General features: G+C 45.4%; 2 protein-coding genes across 2 annotated transcripts; one reads left to right on the top strand and one right to left on the bottom strand.

Moving 5' to 3' along the window:
* Nucleotides 1-5,283: 5,283 nt before the first annotated feature.
* med10 (mediator complex subunit 10) lies at nucleotides 5,284-9,111 on the bottom strand. Its single transcript, XM_035634691.2, has 4 exons — nucleotides 8,841-9,111; nucleotides 8,652-8,735; nucleotides 7,452-7,554; nucleotides 5,284-6,129 (listed from the first exon to the last, which is right to left on the bottom strand). The coding sequence occupies exons 1-4, from the start codon at nucleotides 8,960-8,962 to the stop codon at nucleotides 6,034-6,036; spliced, it is 405 nt and encodes a 134-aa protein (XP_035490584.1). The 5' UTR covers nucleotides 8,963-9,111; the 3' UTR covers nucleotides 5,284-6,033.
* A 1,588-nt stretch (nucleotides 9,112-10,699) lies between these two features.
* On the top strand, nucleotides 10,700-24,284 carry ube2ql1 (ubiquitin-conjugating enzyme E2Q family-like 1). Its single transcript, XM_035634690.2, has 3 exons — nucleotides 10,700-10,983; nucleotides 11,490-12,428; nucleotides 20,731-24,284. The coding sequence occupies exons 2-3, from the start codon at nucleotides 11,724-11,726 to the stop codon at nucleotides 20,860-20,862; spliced, it is 837 nt and encodes a 278-aa protein (XP_035490583.1). The 5' UTR covers nucleotides 10,700-10,983; nucleotides 11,490-11,723; the 3' UTR covers nucleotides 20,863-24,284.
* Nucleotides 24,285-24,882: the final 598 nt, after the last annotated feature.

Here is a 24,882-nt window from a genome sequence, read left to right as displayed (position 1 = left end):
CCTGACCCTCATTGAGAAGTTGACTGTCTGTGGCCAGTAGTCACGTTGCCGGAGACAAGAGCGAGGCAGAGAGCGACCGGCAGCCACGTCAGCACGTCATGGCTGTGGGCCGTCGGAGCTCCAGCGGTCAGTCTGAGGCTCTTAGCATTAGCATCAGAAAGACATTATGCTAATAGCATCAAAGGCGGGCGGCCCCCACCTTTGTGTTTCCTGCGCCAACCCAAGGGCACGGGAGGATTTCTTTCTTTTTTTTCATTTTTCATTTTAACCATCGTTCCAGGCCCGGACTCCCAATGCATTTCTTTGAAGATAAAGTCAAAAATAGCACAAATGTGATGTATTGCACAAGCGTTGAAGCTCAGCCAAGCTGCAAAGACGGACCAATGGTCCACAGGCACTGAGAGGAAAAGGCTTCAAGGCAGCACAGTAGAGGATGAAACATGCTAAATTCAGCACCCACCGCAGAATAGATACCAGATCCCATGTTCCACTATTTAAATTTTTCTAACTTACATGACAAATATTCTAACCCAACATTAATTTGTCTAAAGCATTACATTTTTACACTCATGTTTTTTGCCTCTTATGTTTTTAAACTACAATCCTATACTATACCATCCTATATATATATACACACTGAACAGCCACAACATTAAATTAAATTCTATTTTAGTCATTGGTATAGTTACTAATATACATGCCGTTTTGAATGAGGTTTTCTTATTTCTGAAACAAAACCTGGTACCTGGTTTCACTTCAGCATCCTACAGTGAGCGCCCTCGCACACTGCATTTCACTAGTTTGTCATATTAGCAAATAAATCTCTGTTTACCTTTGATAAAATCGCGAGGAGTTCAAATTTAAAGAGCAAGGGCGCTGTATTAATAAAACCCCAGGAACACTTTTCAGAAAGATGTGTAAATAAAACGAAATGTCCCAAGAAGCAGAAGGTAGCTCGAAAAGCCTACAACTTCTGCGTAGGATCAACAAAGAGTCTACGCATGTGGGCTTACGTTGATGTAAGCATTTATAGTTATGCGCTGGTGTGTCTGTGTTGCACTGCAATTAAACCGAAGAAAACACTAGATGTTGGTGGGTTTTCAATGCCACTGTATGCGTCCTTGAAACAATGGTGACTTAATCTGAGTAGGTGATGTCAGTGATGGAGTTAATAAATGTCGAATAACAGTCAATTTAACTCAAACACAGAAAAGAGAGAAGACGTCGGACGAGACATGCTACCAAGCCAACCGATCACAGTTGTTGTGGTCTGCGTTGCAAGTAGCTTTGGCGTGGGCTATGGCTTGTGGTATGCCATACCAACGGCTGCGATTCAATGCAGAACAGCACATTGGCCTTAATGTGACTTCAGGAGCTCAAGATACAAGTCTTCACCAAATAAAAAGAAGTTATATGAAACATTTCCAAATCTTACTGAATTAATTGGGATCATAAGATCGATCACGAAAGCCAGAATACAAAAAAAGCAATTGATATCTTGTTTGTTTTGAAGGTTGTTTGTCTGCATGTGGTTATTTGATACTTTCCTTGGTCCTGGATGAATGTTTTCAGGGAATCGAATTAACAATTTAAAGACAGCAAAGGAAACAGAGCACCTGATACTGCACCTAACACTCCTTCCCAATGTGATACCTCGCAGTGGCAGTGGTGCAGTGCAACAATGCCTTTGTTTTTGAAAAAGCAATTTGTTGAGCGTCCCATTTACACCATGAAATTGAAGGATGGAGCCCTCCTCCAGTAGATAAAATGAAATATCACAGCATCTGGCATTTACAGCATTTATTCCACCCGGCGTGTTACATGAACTCCGTCCTCCTGTGCTTAAGTACCCAGCAAGCCAATGAGAACGACAAATAGCAAACGGGACGAGGGTTCAACCTGCACATGAATTATTTCAATCAACACAGCCGACATTCTGCCGACACACCACACTGCTCCTCCAGGAGGGGAGCGCAGAGAAAGACGCCACAGAAGGAGAAAAAGTGTTGCCCATTAAAAAAGAGTTTGTTTAAGGGTGTTGGGTCTTTGCAAAAAAGAAGAGGAAAGACTCAGTCACCTTGGATGAGTCACCCAGCACACCTCACAACTTCATACGGAGGCATATATACTGTACAAAAGTTCTTCCTCTCACTCTTCCCCATTTTCTGGTTCGCCAAGCGTCACGACACACGCATCCACACACAGCCAGAGTGTCACCCTGTGAAAGAAATGTCACGGTGCCCAGACACAAACGCAAACTGGATAAAAACAGCATTTGATTTCATTTCTCGTCTCTCCAAATGGGCTTGTTATTGGATTGAAAGGGTGCCCTTGACCACCGCCGCAGTGAGGAGCTTGGTCAAATAGACAGAGGAGGTGGGGTCAAAAAGTAAAAATGGTCTGGAAATAAAGAGCAGAGGAATAAAAGCTATTGACGGCACTGGTTTAAAGAGGTTCACGGTGTCCTGAGTAACAAAACAGAGCTGTTTGCATCTATACAGAGGAGTTCTGGTACGCAGATAGTGTGAGGTGATTACTACCTCAGGTACAAGCAGTTTACTCGGCTGATGGCGTCACACGTTTCCAGTCTCTTTTTGTACGCATTTGACATAGAGGGATTCAAAGGCTTTAATAGATCCAATTGTTTTCGGGAATTCATCTGCCACCTAGGTCAAACTAGCCTGGCGTAGCCACACTAATACTCAAATGCGTATTAGTGTGGCACCTCTCGGTTCATTTTCGATTTCCAAGAGGCGTCACCAACGGACGCAGACGAATCATGTGACGTCTTGAGCGACGCAGTGACATCAACAGGCCAGAGCAGAGAGGAGATGCCTGTGATGAGGATTCCACAATGTCTGTGAGCGAGTGTTGCCGTTTTTTTGGGAGAAAATATCGGGTACTTTTAGTCAAATGCTCGTTCATTAGCCGCAGCCTAGTCACTTCTCTCCGCGCCACTGTATAAACCCCGCCCATTATCAGATTATTGGTTGTGAGTGGATCGGCCATTTTTCTGCCGGAGGATATCCAGACCTTATTCTGGGAGAGCAAATTTAAACGAGCTCCCAGAATTCGCCTGAGTCCCAGGCTAGAGTCGAACAAGTCCAAACTACACTTAAATATGGTCAGTTGGGTAAGTTTGTATTACCGCCGATCTCTTTTACACAATATGGACATTGTGAACAGTGATGTGCAGGAAACATTACAAACATTTCTGTTTTGTCTGCGGCTGCTCGATAATTGGTGGTGTATTGATCTGCTGGCAGTGTTGGTGTTCTCTCTCTCTCTCTTTGTTTGGGTTGGCTACATTTTGAATTGGGTCTATTTATCCTCGGGTCTACTTGGATCGAGTCTCATTGTTCTTGGGCCCCTTTCGGATTAGGACATCTTTTAGTTCTGCTTTGTGTAATTCATTTACACAGTCAAACATTCTGGACCCATGAAAACCCCTATTGATAGCTGCCATTGCTATTGCTTGTACAACTCAGATTTCAGACTACATCTCCCTTTAAAACATGCCTCTTGTTAGCGTCCTACTCCTTCAGCCATAGTAACTCACTATCTCAGGTTCTTTTATCACAGTGGATTTAATTAGAATTGTATCACACTAAACAAAACATTACACACTTAAATACATTTTACACATAACTGATGGGTACACACACACATTAAAATCATGTATTAGTATCAACACTGTCCTCCCTTGGATGAAAACTTTTCTGAGCACGCAATTTCCCACCAAGTGACAGGGCACAGTCTTTGAGTTTGGTAACCAGTTTAGTATTACCTTCGCCAAGGTGGTTGGTTGGTTGGTGGGTGGGTGTGTGGGTTGGCTGGTTGGTTGGTTGGTTGGTTTGGTTCGGTTAGTTGGTTGGTTGGTTTGGTTCGGTTATTTGGTTTGTTGGTTGGTTGGTTGGTTGGTTGGTTGGTGGGTGTGTTGGTTGGTTGGTTAAGGGATGGTAGGTGTGTTGGTTGGTTGATAGATGTGTGGGTTGGTTGGTTGGTGGATGTGTGGGTTGGTTGGTTGGTTGGTTGGTTGATGGATGGGTGTGTGGGTTGGTTGGTTGGTTAGTTGTTGTTTTTTTTTTAATTTTTACAATCCATCCATTGATGCATCCATCCATTATCTATACCGCTTAATCCTTTAAAGCCCGTGCGGGGGCTGGAGCCAACCTCCCCTCAAAAAAAATATTGAATTAATAAATGAGTGAAATGAATTCATGGGGAATGTTAGGCCTTGTAATCTTTGTCAAATTATTCCCGAAAGAACTAAGAATGAGAAGGGGTTGCTAGGCATCTCTGAGTGTTCTTGTTGGTAATTCAAATAGGAGACCTAACCAATATTTTATATAAACTAAAATACAATTACCACAGTGCATGGAACAACGACAACATAGGTAGAGAGAATCAAATAAGAAACAGCCCTGTCTATCTCTGCAATATGGCCTCCTCTCTTCGTTCCCCAATAAAATGTGGAGGCTGAGTCCTCACTAAACCACGGTTGACTAAATGAGACGAGCTCTTCGGAAATCCTCAGGGAAGAGTGACAGCGCTCATTTCCCTCCTTCTGTCCCAGAGGATCGGCCTCCTGGGTCAGAGGGGTGTGTCGCCGAGGTTCAGCCCCAGCAGGAGGAGGCATGTTAGGCCATGACCTGCCTTATGACGCAGCAGCACTGTCTCGTTCTAGAGCACCCGCCCCTATGTTATAGATAGATAGACACGCACGCACACTGATAGTGTATGGTTGCGATACAAGACGTTCGGGAGACGACACTTGAGCTGAATGACCCCAAACAGATAAATGATACCTCATCCGGCCCATGCAGGGCATGTCTGCAGGCTGTCCATTGACACATTTACTCATGTATCAGTCCTTTGTTTCCCCTTTTTTTTTTTTTTTTAAATATCTTCATGAGTGAGATTTTGAAAAAAAATCTGCATATATAAATTATTATCAGTTGGTGAAGTGATAGCAACAGAGCTTGGTAAGGTTAAATAATATTAAAAGAAATAGATTTCATATTGGCACAGAAAACCTTCCTTGGAATATATTCCGCTTTATAGTTAAAAGCCCACTCTGCTGTACTTTATAAAGTATATTTCTTATTATTTTACATGATGAGCCAACAAATATTGTATAAAACAAGTGTAAAAATGAATGCAGTATCTTTTATAACCATCATTTTAAAGTAAACAAACATCCTTCTTGGAAAGTATGTAAATCAGCACTTCTATCCAAAACCATTAGATTTGCATTACAACAAAAACAGACAAAGCACAATATCCGTCCAACAAGGATCATTTATTAACAAATATTATAATACAAACCAGTTACAAATAAAGAGTGGACTCATTTCTGACCATGTCAAGTGATCAGGCACAGAGGTACCATCAAATAACATTTGCATTCGGTTATCCTGGCCATTAGAAACCTGAGCTTGATACAAAATGTTATGAACTGTGTGGTACAAATGCATGTTGCACAATGATTGGGAAGCATTACAAAAGGTGACGTGTAAGAGTATAAATACACTGCGTGTAGGGCTGATGGAGTAAAGGTGTTTGACGCAGAATCACACAAGTGCCGTGCAGCTCTAATTCTCATTTTCATCTGTACAGTTGGGTGCTGTGAAAAATATCCTCCTGCTAACTCAGTGTCCACGCATCGTCAGAGTCAGACATTAAGAACAAATGTGTCGTCTGGCAACAGAACAACCCAACACAGGGAAAACAAAAAGTTTCTCTTTGATAAGTTCTCTCATTTGCTTGCTATTGATTTCCATTCCTTTAAATGAAGTTTAGGAATTAAAAGAAGAGAAGGGAATTGGCTGAGTCAAGGGGCTGAGCAGAAAATAAGAAGCTTCTCCCTCAGGATACTCGTCTTCAGCAGCATCACAACGTTTATGAAAAATAATAAGTGGGTATTTTCATATTCTGCCGGCACCCATAGATGATCCCACTTGGTCAAACTCCATGCAGGCTTCAACTTTGAGGGTCACAGGTTGAAGGTCAGGGGTTATTGCACAGGAGTCACTAGGAGGGGGCATCTTCTCCGTGTATAGCCTTGTACTTGGCCATGTCCTCAGGAAACACTTTGCTGAGCTCGGAGATTAGAAGGCTCTTGAATTTCTATATTAAAGCAAAATACAACAGCAGAGGTCAGTTTATCATTGATTTATTACAACTTTTCATTTTAAGAAGCTAAGAATAATTAAACCCTATGGGTACTACAGTAACGGAAGGCCGGATTAGTAAAGCCCCAAAAAATATCTGCCTCGCGCAGAGCTGCATTACCAAATAAAAGAAGACATGTTAGAAACAAGTACATAGAAAATGCGTTTTCTAAATCAACTGCTTTGTGGACTGAACTACAAAAGGATTTAGGCATTGTTTCCTAGGACAATTCATTTATTATCAATGAATTATGATATAATATTATAATACTATATCATAGGCCACTATAATAGAGGGCTATCTCCAACTGCCAGTACAAGACTTAGGTGCAGCACATAAACTGAACGCACCGAAAAATGCTGTGAGTTCTTCACCACTCTGGAGATAGCGGTATGTACAAAACATTTTTCCTACAAAAAGTTGGCTTTTCTTATATTTCAGGCGGATGAAAATGCATATTAATTCATTCATTATAATGGTGTGTTCACACCAGACGCGATGTACGAATGTTTGCGTTGCTTTGCTCGCACGAGTTTGGTCGCAAGCAGACATTTGCCCGGTCTTCTTTCCACTTTCTCCGACAAACCTCATCTGAATAAACACACGTCTGACGACAGTGATGGAGGGAGGATCTCAACGCTAATTGGCTATCCAACCACACGTCACGCGAATATTTCGCTCGAGTTCAAATATTTCAGCTCGAGCGAATCTCGCAATCTTTGCGCTTGCCATTCGCGTCTAGTTGCGTCTTTGCATTGCCTGTAATTTACCCGCGCATGTGACTCCAGTCTTATACAGTTTTGCATTATTTGCAACCTTGTTATGTTGCTAGTCTAGTGAGTGAGTCTAAATTGTTTTGTTAGTCTACTTTATTCTGCAAGACTTTATTAAGACTGGTGTTACATGCTCTGCAGCTACAGAGAAAAGAAATATCTTTGAACGACATCCGTCACAGAGAATGAGCTTTAAGAGACATGTGTGACAATAACCTGTGTTTTGTTTTTAGAAATATTGTAATGATAATGGTCCAAGATGATGTGAAAATTCCCTGCTCCCAGCCCAGTGTGCCAAAGCCCTCCAGGGACCTAGGCAAAACCCTGACATGTTTCTCTATGTAATGAGGAGGATCCTTGAAAGGAATCTTTTTTTTTTATTGACTCACCAATTCCTAAAAACACTTATGTTTTTAAATATTTAATCAGTGAAATATTTCAAGGCTGTGTTTAATCTTGTAGCATCACTGGCAGGGAATGTAAGACCCTGGCGTTATCGCTCACCGTCATGGTGTCAATCTTCCCTTTGACCTGCTCGTTCCTCGCCAAGGCTCTCTCCAGGCATTCCTTGGTGTACAGCTGAGGGTTCCGACCTTGGTCGATGTATCTACAAGCACAAGGAACAATCAAGGCTATAGCTATGAAGCACAGATGAAGCACCATATACTGCATTATCTGAATATGGTAAGTTGGTGAGAGACTCCAGAGATTTTTTTTCTTTTCTGTGGCATAGTCAAGCAAGTTTTATTTTCTGATTTAATATTAGCAACAAGAAATGTGGACCAATTTTGACAGCTGGAAATGCTAAATTTCTAATATGCAAACGCCGAATAATAAATTGTCTCTCACCGATCAAGAAACTAATGAAAATGAGCCATGGAACTTTTTTCGAATGGGGTTTGGCGTGACACAAGAGCTAAAGATATTCTATCAATACAACAATGTGTACATGTGTGGAGCTCGGCGATGACGGACAGACGCATAACTAGTGAAGAAAAAGGCGACTGTATCGATAATGAAGCCGGTGTTATGGCACAACTGTTTGTTTTTCTCTCGATTTAACTGGTTCCCGTACCTATCAGCTGCAGATCCTCTTCCTGTGGCCCAGCGTTGGCAAGTCATTATCTAGTGTGTTTTGACAGTATATAGTCGGAGGTAGATCGCCACAGTTTTAAAGTACTTTCGTCTTGGTGTGTACTGTTGTGCGCGGCTGTAATGTGGTGGTAAACATCGAGAAATCAATCTTGATAAGTTTGTGTATTTCCTGAGAGGAGCTGAAGGAAACCAGTTGATCCGGGTGTGACATCATTGATCTATATGTGAGGGACACCTGCATCTGGTAAAAGTCTTCGTGGCTCATGGTGATTATCGAGGGATGTCTGTTTTGAGACTTTTGCAGTGGTGTGATCGAATGCTGTTCAATGAAATTTTGCAAGAATTCGATATTTTCTTCGCTTTAGGTTTCACGTAAATTGGCTGTAAATTGGTGCTTACTTATACAATCGTATTCGCCGCAGTAGATATGAGATGTGACACGCGAATGCAAATTGCAATTCATATGTTTGTGGATGAGTGACGAAATCTGCTGTCCGAGACGGATCAGATCTGCAGCTGCGAGGCACGGGAACCGGTTGAATCAAAAACCAGTTGGGCCATTATCACCGGGACGGGCCCAGCAATGAGGAAAACCCCCGATGGACTCACTCGAAGACCTCCAGCGGCACGTTGATCTCGTGGAGCTGTTGGCGGCACTTCTCGATGTCCTGCAGACCGGATATCATGAAGTTTCTGCGGAGACAGAAATCGACACAACGGGTCAACACACAATTTGTTTTGTTTTTTGTTTTGACGGAAGTGCACCGGTTTCAGAGAGCTCGGCACGACGTGACTCACAGCTTCTGGTTGAGTCCCGCCTGGCTGCTGGGCTGGAAGTCGCTGACGATGATTCCCAGCTGTCGAATGTTCTCGATGAATTTCTCCAGGTGCTCCTCCAGGTTATCGAACTTCTCCGCCATTGCAGTTGATCGCAACACACGAACGGGGAAAAGCAAAAAGCAATGACTCTGTGGAGTAGAGGGGGGGAATCCCTTTTGGTCAGACGTTAGCTCTTCGCCGTTAGCCGCCGACAACACGACAGCCACAACACCGAACTGCTTTGCGGCAGCAGCGCGGCCAATTAACCGCGGGCTGCTGCTCTGCTACCTTGGCAACAGCCAGTGAGGGACTGCCGTGTTCCGATCCTAACGGCAACAAAGTGTCGCGCTGCCGCTTTCTTTGTGAAGCCCACTGAATGTGCAGAGTTCAGTACGATGACAGATACTGTACCACTGCACATGTACTGTATATCATTCATTGTTTAAATGTCTATCATATCAGTTATGGCAGTTTAGCATGTCTCCAGCTATATTGCATAATTAGGCCATGGTGATTTACAATAGAATATAGAATAGAATATAAAACTTTATTCATCCCGCTCAGAATATATATATATATGCAATTCCAAAAAATGTATTGCATCCTAATCCATTAATGTAGACTTTACTGTTCATGTGCTGCCAGTCATACAGCTGCTCAAATAAATCTGAAACACTAACCTATCTCACTGACACAGTTTATTTCCATACAGTTATTGTTATGTTGGCAGTAGTATTCACTTTTTCTGAGCGGCACAATGAAAAGAAAGTGGGACTGGAGCATTCCCCTAATCCACTGTTCTGTGTGAATTAAAGTTTTGCACATTTGAATATAATATGCTGAATACTATGTCTTTATATTTGTTGCCCGGTCCTAACATTAGGGACTAAGGATTGTAGTTCACCCTGATATTTGAATATCGGGGTACCAACACAATCAATCATCATTCAATAAACTGGGAAAAGGATGAAAGCCAACAGCATTTAAAAAATATAATAAAAATCTGTAACCTAGAATACTGAGGTCTGTGTACTGCACAGGCTCAAATACACACGAGCTGACCACAGGTCGTTTAATGAGAAAGTGAGAGTGTGTGTGTCAATAATGTTGAGGCTAGATTCCTCTGGCATCACCAGGCTGGCAGGGACCCACGTTCTTTCAGGGGAGGCACAGGAACGTCAAGCTACACAGTGTTAGCCGGGAAAACAAACCGGAAGTGAGCCATTAACCTTCACAATAATCAAAAATGTCTGGCATTCAAAGGATGCTTTTCTGACTGTTGAATAAATGTGAAAGAAACACACACACACGCGCGCGCGTTTCACATTTCACAAATGTTCATTCTAACCTATTTTTTGTTAGAGGCTGTTCTTTTCTGGAAAAGGCAATCATTGAAAGTAGCTCAGCTGATTTCTTATGGTCGATTTTCTAACTAAATTATATAATGCAATATCACAATAATGCAATATCACAATGCTATAATCCCATGTAAATTCATACTACGCCATATTCCTAAATGTACTCACTGTGTTGGTTTTCCTTGAACGTATATAACTCTAAATTGTATCCTGCTTCGTTCTACATACAGTTATACATTATTTCATTCATTTAAAAAAAAAATACTCTTATTCTACTTTATTTCATTCTATTCTTATTCGAGCGTGTACTCGCGTGTTTGGGCTGCCGTTAATGCCCCCGATGGGGATCAATAAAGGATTATCTTATTTTATAACCCAACCCCGGGGGCTTTTATTTCGGAATGCGCCGGATGCAGTTGCGCCGGTGCGAGCGGTCGGTGCTCTGTGCGAGCCACTACCGGCGGTTGGCTAGTCCTGGGCTGCATTAAAGCCGGAGCTGCCGCAGCTGCACACACACACATCAAAGGCTCTCTTCCTCCTCTTCTTCCTCCTCCTCTTCTTCCTCCTCCTCCTCCTCCTCCTCCACACTGCAGCTCTCATCACCGTCGGCCGCCCTCCTGGATGGTGGAGCCATTTATTCTGCTGCTTTCGTTTTTTTTTTTATAAACATATATAAACAGCCAGCGGGATAACGGTGTCCGGGGCTGCGTGACCGTCCGGGACGTGATACGGACATAACGCTCCGAATTGTACTGACCTACACGGTAAGTGCGGGCTGCCGCGACACCGCGGGGTCTGTGTGGGCAGGAGGAGACGCGCAAAAAGGGCAATCGATGGTGTGAGGGCAGTTCAGGCTGTGTGTGTGTGTGTGTGTGTGTGTGTGTGTTTTGGACGTCTGAAGTCTCCTCCATCGGTTATTATATCGTCTATGATAACAAAGTGCCTGCTGCTTTTCCCCCTATAATCTCCCATCATGTAGCCCATATGGTTCCCCATTATGATATTCCCATATCACAGCCTATTCACGATGCCAGTTATATGTTTTTACTTTGGAAATATAGTGTCCCGTGTAACCTGCTGTTCAAATGATGCGTAATGCACCGTCCTGTCATTGAACAACTGCAGTCATGATGTCGGTGCGGGGGGGGGGGGGGGAGAAGGAGAAAAGATCTCCGATCGATCGATCTAGTGTGAGCATTTGTGTCATGTTGTATTACTGTGAGCGAATGTTGATCTAAACCTCGCATGTCGTGTGCTGTTCTCGTTGTAGTCGAGCCGCGTCAGGATGCCGCACTGAGGAGAACCCGCGCACAGGCTCCCCGGTTCGTGCTCATCCCGAGGCTGCAGTGCGCGGAGGGGGGATTGCGGCGCGACAAGGTGAATAATCCCCGCCAATAAAGGGTCGTCTCTGTGTGCGGGGAGCCGACTTGAAAGGGTGAACATCGCCCCTGTGCGGGGGGATCGGCGGAGATATTAAAAAAAAAAAAAAAAAAAAAAAAAAATTATGGCCACCCTACTGCGGAAGATCGGTCTGATCCGTCTGCACGACCGAGACACGGAGGACCCCAAGCACCACCAGGGCTCGTTCAAGGGGACCAAGGGCAGCCAGAAGAACAACGCCAACAAGCACTGTCAGACGGCCAACGAGAGCAACATCCTGAGCACGCCGGAGATCAAGGCGAGGAAGCTGGACCAGCACGGCAAGGACAAGCCGAGCGGCAGGGACAAGCAGGGCAAGGATGCGAGGGAGAAGCAGCAGACGGCGGGAGGCGGGAGCAGGGCGACCGGCGCCTCCTCGATAGCACCGCCGGCGCCCCAGCGGCAACACTGCACCCAGGTGCGGACGCGCAGGCTGATGAAGGAGCTGCAGGAGATCCGGCGGCTGGGGGACAACTTCATCACGGTGGAGCTGGTGGAGGACAACCTGTACGACTGGAACGTCAAGCTGCACCAGGTGGACAAGGACTCGGCGCTGTGGCAGGACATGAAGGAGACCTGCACCGAGTTCATCCTGCTCAACGTCACCTTCCCCGACAACTTCCCCTTCTCGCCGCCGTTCATGCGGGTGCTGACGCCGCGGCTGGAGAACGGCTACGTGCTGGACGGCGGCGCCATCTGCATGGAGCTGCTGACCCCCCGCGGGTGGTCCAGCGCCTACACGGTGGAGGCGGTCATGAGGCAGTTCGCGGCCAGCCTCGTAAAGGGACAGGTGAGGGTGGCGGTGCCCTGGCTTGGAATGTCCCCGAACCAGGTGGCACGTTGATCATCTCCCCTCCATGTGTGTTCATCAGCCATGGACAGGACGAGCGCAAAAAGTACCACCAGGCATTCATACAGTCACGCGTAATGGACGTGTAGAACCCGTCCGCCGTGGCACAGCTTCTAGTCTTACATGACGTTTTAAAACGCCACGTCTTTAAATTCAACCAGGGACACAAATATATATATAGTCATTTTATCTATTTTGAAATCAAGTGTCATTGGGTCACCAGACATGTTTAAATCCTGAGACATTCAAACAGGAATTCTGTTTTAATTTTTTAATTCTGAGGGGGGGAAATATCATCACAAAGGGTCAAATCTGTCAGTATTCCATACCTGTGGCCTATTTATAGCATTCCCTACCACTCTGTGAGCTGTAGGGGCAGCACTGATGTATCTCACGACTGTAGATCCCAACCCCCCCTCATCCCACCCCCCCCCCCCTCCTCTCACATGATTGTGTGTATTATTAATCTTTATGTGACTTTACGGCGGCCATTTCACGCGGCGCGGCGCAATGCTCGGCGTCTCCTTGACGCCATGGCTCTCCTCTGCAGTCTCTGTCCTTTTGTAAATCAGCTTTCCCTCTGACGGCACAGACCTGCTGGCCGCCATGCAATGGGCCAGTCGGGCTGTCATGCAGGCGTCACCATGGCGTCACTACTCCCATCAGATTATTCCAAATCTGCATGTGTGTGCAACACGCGCACAGCGTGGTGATGGATAGAGACGGATAAATGGAGACAGCAGGTAGCCTAACCTACCAGCAGTCCTCAGTGACTTTAGGCCGACTGGATTATGTAATCCTGTCAAATCTGTTTTTCGCGTTTCACCAGTGCACTGCAGCAGCAGCAGCAGGAGCTCTGTCCCTCCAATGGAAATAGCTGCATCTCTAAATGCACTGCAGGCGATAATCATTCAACTGACTAGATTTTCAGTTTTCCGCCCAGAGTCGTCGTCGTCGTCGTCGTTTTCCAATGTGATGTCTAACGTTCACTCTAGTTGTCATGTTCTGTTCACCTCATCTGTGGAGGCTGCTTCGGTTTAACCTCCCCCGCTCTCTCTCTCGTCTTTTGACGTCAGCGCGGCATGACATCAACTTGGCGGGAGACCTTATGTAAACGGTCACCGGATTCTCCTGCCCAGCCCCCCCCCCCCCCCTCTGTGCTTGTCCTTTGTCCTTTTGTGATGTGACTTAACATTACTCACAGGCCATCCACGGCGATTAGGAATCTGTTACCAAGAGCGGACATGGAAAAACGTACAATAAAAGCAGAGACAGAGAGAGAGAGAAAGAGAGAGGGTGTGTGTGTGTGTGTGTGTGTGTGTGTGTTTTCATTTTGATTTGCTGCTTGAGGAGATGAGCTCGCAGCTCTGCAGTGCTCCATAATTATAGAGAAGCGTCTTCCTTCTCCAGTGGAAACTATTGATTAACTATTTGTGTGTGTGTGCGTGCGTGTGTGTGTGTGCCCGAATCTCTTCATCATTTTGTTTGCCCCTTTTGTGGGTTTGTGTCTATACACACACAGGCACTTGCATGCGTTTCGTGTCCTAATTCTCCGGGAGATGCGCTCGCCTCTCGTGCATCCTGACCAAACAGAGCACGCTGGACTATATATAAACCTAAACACACAGAATATACTTACCTGAGGACAACGGCGTTGTGGCTTATTTAGACACACATCGTCCCTATTTTTAGTGCGAGAGGATGCACCGCAGTCATCGAGCGGTGAGGTGAGAGGCAACAGAGCGAGGTGTGCCCTCACATGCAAATGTGAGGAAACTCACACAAAGTGACAGAGGCTGAGGTGAGGTTCGCCTGAGCCTCAGGTACTGAACTCACAATTTCTGGACAACCACATCGCGGTGTAATCTGTCTTTTATGGCAGTGAATTCAACCACCATAGTGCAGGCGGTAGAAAAGTACTGCCCAGTGTGGCCATCAGGTTTAACAAAGGCGTCTTTGTACTGTGAGACAATTAGGAAATTGATATGTAGTTGTGTATTGTCGTCTGTAGAGCAGCGTTTAGAAAGTTCACCGGCGGTTTGATCACCATTATGTAACATGAAGCTTTGTCATCATCCTTGCTATTATTGTTATTTCATTATGATTCATCTCAAAATATATAAACATAACTTGAAATTAACTGCTATCAAGAGCCCCCCAAAAAAGGATGCCTTCTATGAGATTTTCAACATTAATTTAGTATGAGTAATAGCACGCTGAGCTCTCACAATCCCTCTACATGTGTGTTGTGTGACTTTTTTTTTTTTACTGTTATCTGGAATTTTATAGACTAAACAATGAAAATATAGTTGGCAGATTCATTATGCTGAACAATTGATCTGTTGTCAGTTGGGTCCCAGATCCATAGAATCTTGGGACTCCTGGATCTTCCAGTGAAGTGATGTGTCACTTCTCTTAAGTTTGGGGAATCACCATCATGACCTCATCAACTTATTGTTTTTTACAAACTCTGAAACGTTCTTCCTGAGAAACAAAAGGCATTATACAGTTGGTGCGAGAGGTTGAGTTTCGCTTCCTGCGATGGGTAAACGCCACGTGTGATAATCGGTGGATTGCCCGTTGAAAGCTTCCTGTTTTCTGTTGTGGTTTGCGTCGTTCTGTTAAATTTCCTTTTTATACATTGCAATGGTGAAAAAGACAAAGAGAAAGCAGGACCAATGACACATACAAAAAAAACCCCAGTATTTTCCTTTAATGACCCTGCCATCAGTCCCTTCAATACCCACGGGTCTCCCCTTACTGATCTGATGAGGATGATGATGTGGATGACATTGATCCCTGTATGTTTTACAGGGGCCCCTCTAAGCACACGTCTGCGTTATGCAATCCTCTCAGCCCCCACGGCTGCCTCCCAACATGCAATGGGGCCTCCCTTGCGCTGCCCATTGACTGATCTCAATTCACACGATCACCCGGCAGCCACTTTACGCGAGCACGTCCCTCGCTCGGCGGCCGAGCGACCGAGCTGAAATAGACGAGACACGGCATGTATGCCGTCCTGGGCCCTCGCTAGAAACTGAATCACAACACGCACACTTCGCGCTTCTGTTTGTCCGTTGTTTTCTTCACGAGCAGATCTGAGCCCATCCGTCTTTGAACGCCTCATACCAAGCCACCCTGGGAAATGCGACCCTGAGCACAATGGCGCTAATTAATGCTCAATTTCCCCTTGTTAAGCTGCTATCACGGACTTTTGTACAGGGTCGTTAATCAATACACACATTCAGAAAGAGATTTTCCCATTCGGGCCCGACACACACACACACACACACACACACACACTCTTCACCTCTGGCCATATTCTATATTTGTTTCTTCATCTGCCGCTCTCTCTCTGACACGTACACAACCACTGTTTTCCGCTTAGGAGTACACAAACAGCGTCCGTCTAGTGTTGTTCCCACACACGCCCACCCCCCTACGTTCTCCCCGCAGGGAATGATCGCCAGCCACTGTGTGTAAAACGAGTACACGATGCTCACAGCGATTGGTTTAATGCCAGGCACCACTGTGTTCAGCCGAGGTTATATTCATCCCTGCCATCGAACACCGTGGTCTTTAACAATGGCCAATTGCCATAACAGCATCAATCCAAGACGGCGTCCGCCATCTTGAGGTGGTGGCAGCTCCCATATGGCTGGATGTGCAGATATTCATGGATCATGAGGTCGCATGAAAAGAGATTTTTTTAGATTTTGAAAGGAGAACAACATCTTGGAAAGAGAAAGCAGGACCAATGACACATACTTTGAAAAAAAAAACCCCACAAAAACCCCCCAGTATTTTCCTTTAATGACCCTGCCATCAGTCCCTTCAATACCCACGGGGCTCCTCTTACTGATCTGATGAGGATGATGATGTGGATGACATTGATCCCTGTATGTTTTACAGGGGCCCCTCTAAGCACACGTCTGCGTTATGCAAAACCTCTCGGCCCCCACGGCTGCCTCCCAACATGCAATGGGGCCTCCCTTGCCCTGCCCATTGACTGATCTCAACTCGACGGACTCTGTTTGTGTACTCCTGCCACCGCTCTCTGACAGTAGCCATCTACTAGGTGATGCATTATCTTCTTATGTCAGCCCAGTCTGCTGTATCGCCAGCTTCCGGCTGAGCAGGTTTCAGGCAGATCTGCTTAAGTGTCACCCACTCACTTTGTCTTTCCGTTTTAAAGGCTGGGTGGATCAGATGTTGGAGAAAAGAGAAGGTTGTCTTCTAATGTGGCTTAGTAAGAGAGAAGAACAGAATGTACAGTACGTCAACAAGGGACGCTGCGTTTTAATATCTCTGAATGAGTCACTCATTGTGACATGCATTCAAAACAAATGATTTTTTGGGGTCTCCAGCGAAGATCAACATTTCAAAACTCTTTGCCGCTGTTTCCATGCTGTCTGTGAGATCAGCGCCGTTTAGATTGTCCGCCTCCGCCCGCAGTGATTCGTGTGTCAGACTCATTAAGGAATTGTAGGACCTGTCATGGTGGACATTTGTAGCCAGGGTGGATTTCAATGTTGATTGAAATACAAGATGGAGTAATAGGACCAGCTCCTTAAAGTGTGTCTATGTGAGGGACCGAGAGACAAAGTGAGAGAGGGAGAAAGAGATAGAGTGTGAGTGTCGCTAAGCCTGCACAGTGAAATGAGGCCAGTGTTGCTACAGGAATGGAAACTGTAACCCTAATCTCCAGATCATTCAGCGTTATCACCTCATCTCCCTTCATCCCCTGCATCACATCTGACCCAAAATAGCCGAGCGAATACGCAACAGGAAAAACTGATCACCCATCAAATGTTACGGGAGTGGAAAAAGGACATTGGGCCGCTAAATGTTGTGGTGCATTACATATGATAACTGCTAGTTAGTCTTGACCTAAATGCTGTAATAAGGCTTCTGAGTTTATAAATATATTTAGAATGAGCAAATTGTTGATTGCAATTACCACTTAACACACAAATCTCAATGACAAACAGTGCCCGTCTGTGGTGTACATGCAGGACATTGGGTTTATAAGTATTCTGTACCACCTCACACAGAGATGGGGCTAAAACATGAATATGAAAGTATTGTCACATTATTGTTTAGTTAGCCCCTGTTACCAAGATAGAAATTGTAAGTTCCACAATTGACAGTTTGCTAATTGTACTGGAGCAAGTGTTTTGGTCCAAAACACAAATTACTAAAGGAAAAAAAAATTCTCACTTGCAGTATCTACCTATGCAAATAGTTTTGGTTTTAGAGATTTCAGTCAAGAACATGGAGTTGAATGAAGTTTAGTTTGAAGTGCTCACAGGATTTCAACAGCTTCTATCTCTGACCTGAGTGTGGAGCTTTCAAAAATAAGAAAGAGCCAGAATTAAAATGGTTGACGGGGGGTGTGGATTATCTGTTATTAGATTAGGAGTGGTTGTAAGGCAATGGCTGCGTTTACTTGGACAGCGATATTCCAATATTAACCGGAGGATAATAACCTGAATAAGACACTGCCGTGTGAACAGCATTTTCTGATTACCTTAACCTGAATAATGTCAAATTCAGAAACAAGCAATAATCAGATTGAGACGTGAAGTATTCTGATTTCAGTCAGCGTATACGTATTAATCATATTATAGCTGCTTCCAGACATGCGCTGAAGTTCAGACATTTTCCTGAACTCTTCTGGAGGGGCTGTATGTGAGAACGCAAATGTTGCTCCTAAAATTTTCCGGTCCATTTTCCCCCTCGTAATATTTCCGGAAAATGTCAGAGTGGGCCCATGTGAGAATACAGCAAGAAAATATCTCACGGCAAGCGAGTGGACGATCTCCCCGGGTGCCACCCGGCACCGGAGATGTTCCGGAAACGTTCGTGATGTTGTGAACACGTCTGACTCGGACAGTCTCCTGCCGCTGTCTTCATATGTGAACGGAAAACTCTGAAAAATGTCTGAACCATAATTTTATGGAGCTCATGTCTGAAAACGTCTTATGACGTCGGAGCAATTCACGACATGTGCGGCAGTTGCCAGCTGCTTGACGTCGTAATCAGTATTCTATGAGCAACGTGTAAACATAATAATCGAAATAGCATACTTCCCAAAATGTCGAACTATTCAACAAGACAGTGAATGAAACCGTCTGGAAAAACGTTGCTACAGTGACTCTGAATTTATCCAGTGTTTTTCACCTGGAAATCGGGGCAGGGGCACGGACGATGGAGGTGCAGACGGCCCGTGTAACGATAGGGATGTTTTATCTGTGCTGCACTGCAGAATGCAGAGGGGCTTGTCATTTGAAAAGGATTTAATTAGTATCGGTTTCGGTGGAGCAGAGTGTCCTCGGTGCCGGTGTCTGCCTGCCAAGAAACATTTGGGTCTGGGGAAAGTGGTTTCGACGTTACCGAGCAAACAAATCCAATAAAGCACCTGACGTATCGCTTGGATGCGAGGTAGTGAGTCCAGTGAGTCATCCGCTGCACAGCAGTTTATAGCTGCCGTACATGACCAGTGGACAAAGATTTGTCTTTGCGCATCTGCTTGCCACAGCCTTCCCTTCTTGGTCCTCCTGTGTTTCAGAAGCGATTTATGAAAAGACGCATTTTTTCCAACTCCGCTGAAAATCATATGACATTGTATTGTGTCTTCGTCGTGGCGGTGTATCCTGCTTTTTCGACACAAAGGCGGTTGTTTCTCTTTCTAGTCATCCTCCCACGCGCTCTTCTTCAGGGAAGACGGCGCCGCTGCCAACAACAGAATAAGCAGCTTTATCGTCACCGGCAACACCCCCACACATCTTTTCTCCGTCTCTACCCCCCATGTCATTCCACGTCTATTATTAGCCCCAGTGTTTGAGAGAGGGAGATTGAGCAGGGTGGCTACCGGATGAAAATGTCTAAGTGGGACGTCCTGTCGCTCTCAGTGAGGCGCTCTTCACGCTGAGCAAAAGGGTTAGGGTTACATTGCTCACGTATTTTTATTTTCTGCTTTCATTTCACACCTCCGATTGAACCTGACATCTTAAAAAGCTTTTTTAAACATTGATCTTACGTCGGTCAACCTGCACTCAGATCACACGCTCATCCATCCATACATTTTGTCAGAAAAAACATGAAATTGTTGTTTACTGTGAACGATAGAATTTTTTCCCCCTGTGATCTGACAAGGCATATTGTCAAATCGGAACATTTCCTACTTGTGGGAAATGTTAGAGCGACTAGAATCGCAGATGAAGAAGTTTAAATCAATTTCGTCCACGATTGTTTGACTTTCCCGCAAACATTACAATGAATTGATTACGATGGTTGATCACTTTTCAAGCAAAATCTCAAATTATTCTCTAGCTGCAGCATCTCGAATGTGGTGATTTGTAAATTTTGAATCTTTGGGTCCAATTCGGCCTCAGGTAACTACAACGACAATGTAGAAGAAAAAGAGAAAAACTAGCTGGCAGATCAATTCATTATTTATACACAATTATAAATGTTAGTTGTGGCTTTAAATAAATGCTGCGATCACCTTAGTTGCAGTCGACTTTGTCAGCTTGGAAGAAAGTATCTCTCCCCATTAGACTGAACAAAGACCACTTTGTTGCAGAGATCCTATAGATTTTGATCGGCAACATCTAATCAATTGTTCTTTGGCTCTGTCTCTCTGTCCAATTTGGTAGAGAATTCATTAATTGTCTCCTGACTGACAGCCAGACAAATGTCAAACAAATGATTTTTTTTCCTGGAAACCAACCTTTTTTTTTTTTTTTTTTTTTCATTCTTAAAATTCATTTCACACCATGAAGACTGATACCTCTCTCGTGTGTGTGCATTAATGAGGCTACAGCCAGGAGGCCGTTGGCTCAGCACAAAGACCGGGAAACATTAGAAACTAGAATTATTAGTTGTAGTGGTAGTGTGATAGAGTATTACCTATTCCACATATACATGACATGAGCAAGCACAAATGTGTGCAGACCCCACCAGGGGTGTAGCACCAAATTCTGGGCCCTATACATAAGCAGTCTCTGTGCCCCCCCCCCCCAGTGCTACGCCCGTGGACCCCACTAAGACTCCTAAAGAAATTTAAGGAAGCGTTCAGTTGTAATTGTCCTGTTAGCAGACAGTTTGTTGGCTTCTGTATGTTTTGTGTCTTTTTATCTTTCCACACAACCTAACCTCGGTCCCCTCTCGCCCCCCCCCGCCCCTCCCTCCCTCCCTTCCCTTCTCTTTCTCTCTGGATTGTTTTTCTCTCTCGCAGGGACGTATATGTCGGAAAGCAGGGAAGTCCAAGAAAGCGTTCAGCCGCAAGGAAGCCGAGGCCACCTTCAAGTCCCTGGTGAAGACCCACGAGAAGTACGGCTGGGTGTCTCCGCCCGTGTCCGACGGCTGAGCGCTCCGCCGCCGACCCCCCTGACCCTCCGCGCTAGCCGGACAAACACAGCTAGCCCCCGACGCGCAAAACGACACACCACGCTGACTCAACGATCCCCCTCATCTTTACCTTTTGCTGTTGCACTCAAGAGATTTTTTTCAGGTTTTTTTTTCTTTTTGCCTCTGTGTTGTTTTTCCTTAGATTTTTGTTCCTCCATTTCCACCAAAACTCTCAGAGAGGAGACGCACCATCATCATCGTCGACTTTCACCCCCCCCCCACCCCCTCACACAGGGGGATTCTTCTCCCCCATTGGAAAAGCGCAAGAGGGAGTTTTGTGTGTGTGTGTGTGTGTGTGTGTGTGTGTGTCACTCCATCGTATATAAGCTGGGAGTGTGTGCGCGTGCATTGGGGGTGCGCTTTACTGTTGGTGGATTCTTTTTTGTCTTTTCTTTTTCGGCGCACACCCATGCTCGTGCAAGTCAGACAAATCGAACTGCGGGGACTGTTCCACCCATGCGAATTACTACCAGATGAAGGAGACTCATCCTCCATCCCGTCCCCTCCGCTCCTCTCCTCTCTCCCCATCCCTCGCTCCCCTCTCTTGAGCAATGAACTGGCATCACTTCCCGCCATCCCTTCCGCCGTAGCTGTCGGGTCATTTACATGTAAATGAAGCTGTTAATGTTTAATAGACGGGCAGCGCAACTGGCGTTTATACTCACTTATTCACTCCTCATTCCCCTGTTTCTTTCGACTGTGCCGTTGCTCACAGTTCAATGCAACATGAAGATTGTAATTTACACGGAGCTGTGCTCTCTCTCTTTCTCTGTCTTTCTTTCTTTAGCGCGCTCGCTCACTTTGTTTGTCTTTTCTTTCTCTCCGTCTCCTGTGGCTAAATTTAGAGCTCGCTGTTGCGTAGATGGATATCGATTTTCGGACGGAGGAAAAAAAAGTCACACGTTGCTTTATGCAGAGACTATGTATGATAAATAGAATGACAGTCAATCACCTCCCTTTCTTTCTCTCTCTACTCTCATGTTATAGTGTGTGTGCATGTGTGTGTGTGTGTGTGTGTGTGTGTGTGTGGCAGGAAGGAGACTGTAATTCCCATGATTCAGATACCAGATGGTACAGCTAAATGCCAGGCCTCAGTGTCTGTGTGCGCCTGTGTGTGTGTGCACGCGCGCATTTGATTTAAAAATATGATTTACTGTGAATAACACTTAAGGCCTAAAGGGAGTGCTGTGTTTTTTTGTTTTTTTTTGCTAAATTACTTGTTGCCGTCTTGTTCCACTGTCCATGTCAGCTCCTGAATGATACTACTGTAGTACACGTGCGTGGTTGTGAGCGAATATCAACGTGCGCGTACCTTTCATCACCGATCCGTGCGAAAGAACTGAAGGTCAGTTCAAAAAAAACGTCGGAAAAAACGCTTCAGCAGTGCTTCAGATGCACACACACACACACACACACACACACAAACGCATTAAGTTTGTGCGCACACACTTGTTGCTTCCACCTGTGGCCTTAGCAGCGGCGGTAACACCTAGAGAAGAAGACAGACGGGAGCTCGATTGCTGCCGTGGATGCGGTGGTGCTCTAATTGAGGGCTCGCTTCGCGGCCCACCTGATTCATGTCTGCCGAAAGGGAGGCAACGGGGAGGCGGAAGGGAATCGTGGGAGCTTTGATCACCGCTCCTCAGAAATGTCAGGCGGCTCCCAAAATGGCCGAAGACAGTTAATATTTGCTCCGCCTGCTGCGAGTACTCGGGAGACACACTGTTCCTTAGTTCCAGCCTATAGAAAGGACTTCATCAATATCTAATATTAACTCTACAGCTGCGGCGACGTCAGTCTCGCAGACTGTCCGTCCGTCCGGACCAGTGGGCCCCTTGTGTGCGTTTGTTTCGCCGTCTCCCGGTTAAATGTCAGAGGGAGAGCTGCTAATTGGTCTGACATTTCTGCCGAGCGTCGTTAGAGAAGAGCAGCGAGAGCAGAAGGACGGAGGATGTCGAAACCTCCCGCTCGGCAATGACATTCTCTCACTTTCCGCTCCTGCCCTGTTTCTTTCAATGGTGGGGGGGGGAGTATGGAGGCGCAGAAAGTGGCTTTCGCCGAGGGGAGACAGGGGTATAGTAGCCGGAAGGTGCCAGTCAAGCTCTCAGCAGGTACAACCGTCGTCCTCACCCGGGAGGCCTAGAGCGATGGGCCCGAGGCCAAGCCGCGCGGCCAGCATGCCACGCTTGGATGGGGTCGCGCCGCTGCATCTCAAAGTCCCCTCGTGTTGCATTCGCGGTCGAATAACACAACTTCCGCCCGTGTGTGAATGCATGTGTGAGCAAACGCGCGTGTTCTGCTCCCGCCGTGGTGAAAAAAAAGAGACAAAAAAAATCAAAGAAACACCATCTGGTATGTGATCGTGTACGAAAGCGTTAGTCCTCTTCGAATTTGGCCAGTGGTTTCAGGATCGATCGTACAGTGACCTCTCGGCTTTGTCGGCGGAGAAAAAACTATAGAACGGAATTGTAACGAAGACAAAATATCTCAAAAGCTCAGTGTGTGCTGGTTTCAAGAGAATCATTTTGTGATATAGTTTAGATTGGTAGTTTGCAGACACTAACTGGGTGAACTGATTATGTTGTATTATATCTGCATGTGATATGTGATTGGTAGCTAGCTACTGTATATCTTTTTTCAAGAAAAGCAAGGAAAAAATATGGGGAGGGAAACAAAAATGCAAATGCTCTTCTTTTCTTGGTCTTTTTATTTTTGGCCTCTGTACTGTGCGTATTTTTTTTTTCTTTCTATGCGTCCTGAAAATGTCACATTGTGTTTATGAATGTTTGTGTTTTAATTTATTTGTGGTTTGCCAAAATGAAGATTTGAAGCATGTTGCAGGTATTGTCACAAGAAAAAACAAGAAGAAGAAAAAAAACATACTACGAATGATAACCTTTGTGTTGTTGCGGTGGGGGAAGGTGTGTTTATTTGGGGGGATTCGGGGTAGTTAAGAAGGACAGAGGATTGCAAAGCCTCAAGAATTTCAAAAGAAGTATTTAACTTCATTTGGGAGTGCATCAAAGAGGAATCAAGAAAATTCCCACGCTTCGACGAACACTTCCCAGTCCCCTCCATGATGTCACTGCTGTCTCTTCCCCATTGGTCCTGCCTTGGACATCTAGCGATGTCTTGCGCAGTCAACACAAAGATCTGGACTCAAAGTTCTCCACAGTCTCACACCTTGGATCAGTGCGACCGCCCTGTGCTTCAAATCTGACTCGTTAAGGGAATCTGACCTGTGATCAGTAATTCTGGGCAACTTTGTCCCACTCCTTACTTGAGTGTTTGGTCGAGACGGAGGTCTCAAGAGTTCAGAAGGGAAAGAGGTCGTCGCGAGACCAAACAGGAATGTGCAATAAAAGTTACAGCTTATTCAAACCCTGCTGATCTGGTGGTTCTTCTTTCGCGTCGGCGTCATGAGCTAATGTCACATCGGGGACACATCTGAGCGCTCCCCCTCCACACATGCATCCATTTTTTAATGACCCACCGCAGGCCGCCATGTCCTCTGCCTGGCCCCCGCGTTGTCCCATTTTGATTTACTGCACTTATACAGACCTCAGTAAGGACGGACTGTAATAATCAGCCCCTTGCTCTTTTGCGTTTATCAGACAGCCTCCTGTCTGATGGAAATAGTGTTCTCTATTGTGTGTGTGTGTGTGTGTGTGAGAGAGAGAGAGAGAGAGAATGTGGCACTGGCGCCTGTAATTGTGCGCAAGGGTCATAGGGAAAGATAAAGGATGGATTCCAGCCGACCATGACAATCAAGCGGTTCTGTTAGGGTATGGTATGTGCACTGTAAAAAAAAAAAGAAAATACCATTTTTTTCTCAACCATACCAAGTCTTGATGTAGGTTTCATTTACAGTTTTACATACAGTAGTTAGAGGGGGGGGCATGTGAGAGCCCAACTCACATAGCTGACAGTTCCGTTCCTCTCGTTCACTCTCACCTGTAGAGAATGTGCATGGATAATG

This window comes from Scophthalmus maximus, chromosome 5 (genome assembly GCF_022379125.1).
Source record: "Scophthalmus maximus strain ysfricsl-2021 chromosome 5, ASM2237912v1, whole genome shotgun sequence".
NCBI lineage: Eukaryota > Metazoa > Chordata > Actinopteri > Pleuronectiformes > Scophthalmidae > Scophthalmus > Scophthalmus maximus.
The sequence above is the reverse complement of the archived record's forward strand: the minus strand, read 5'-3'. Positions and strand labels throughout refer to the sequence as shown.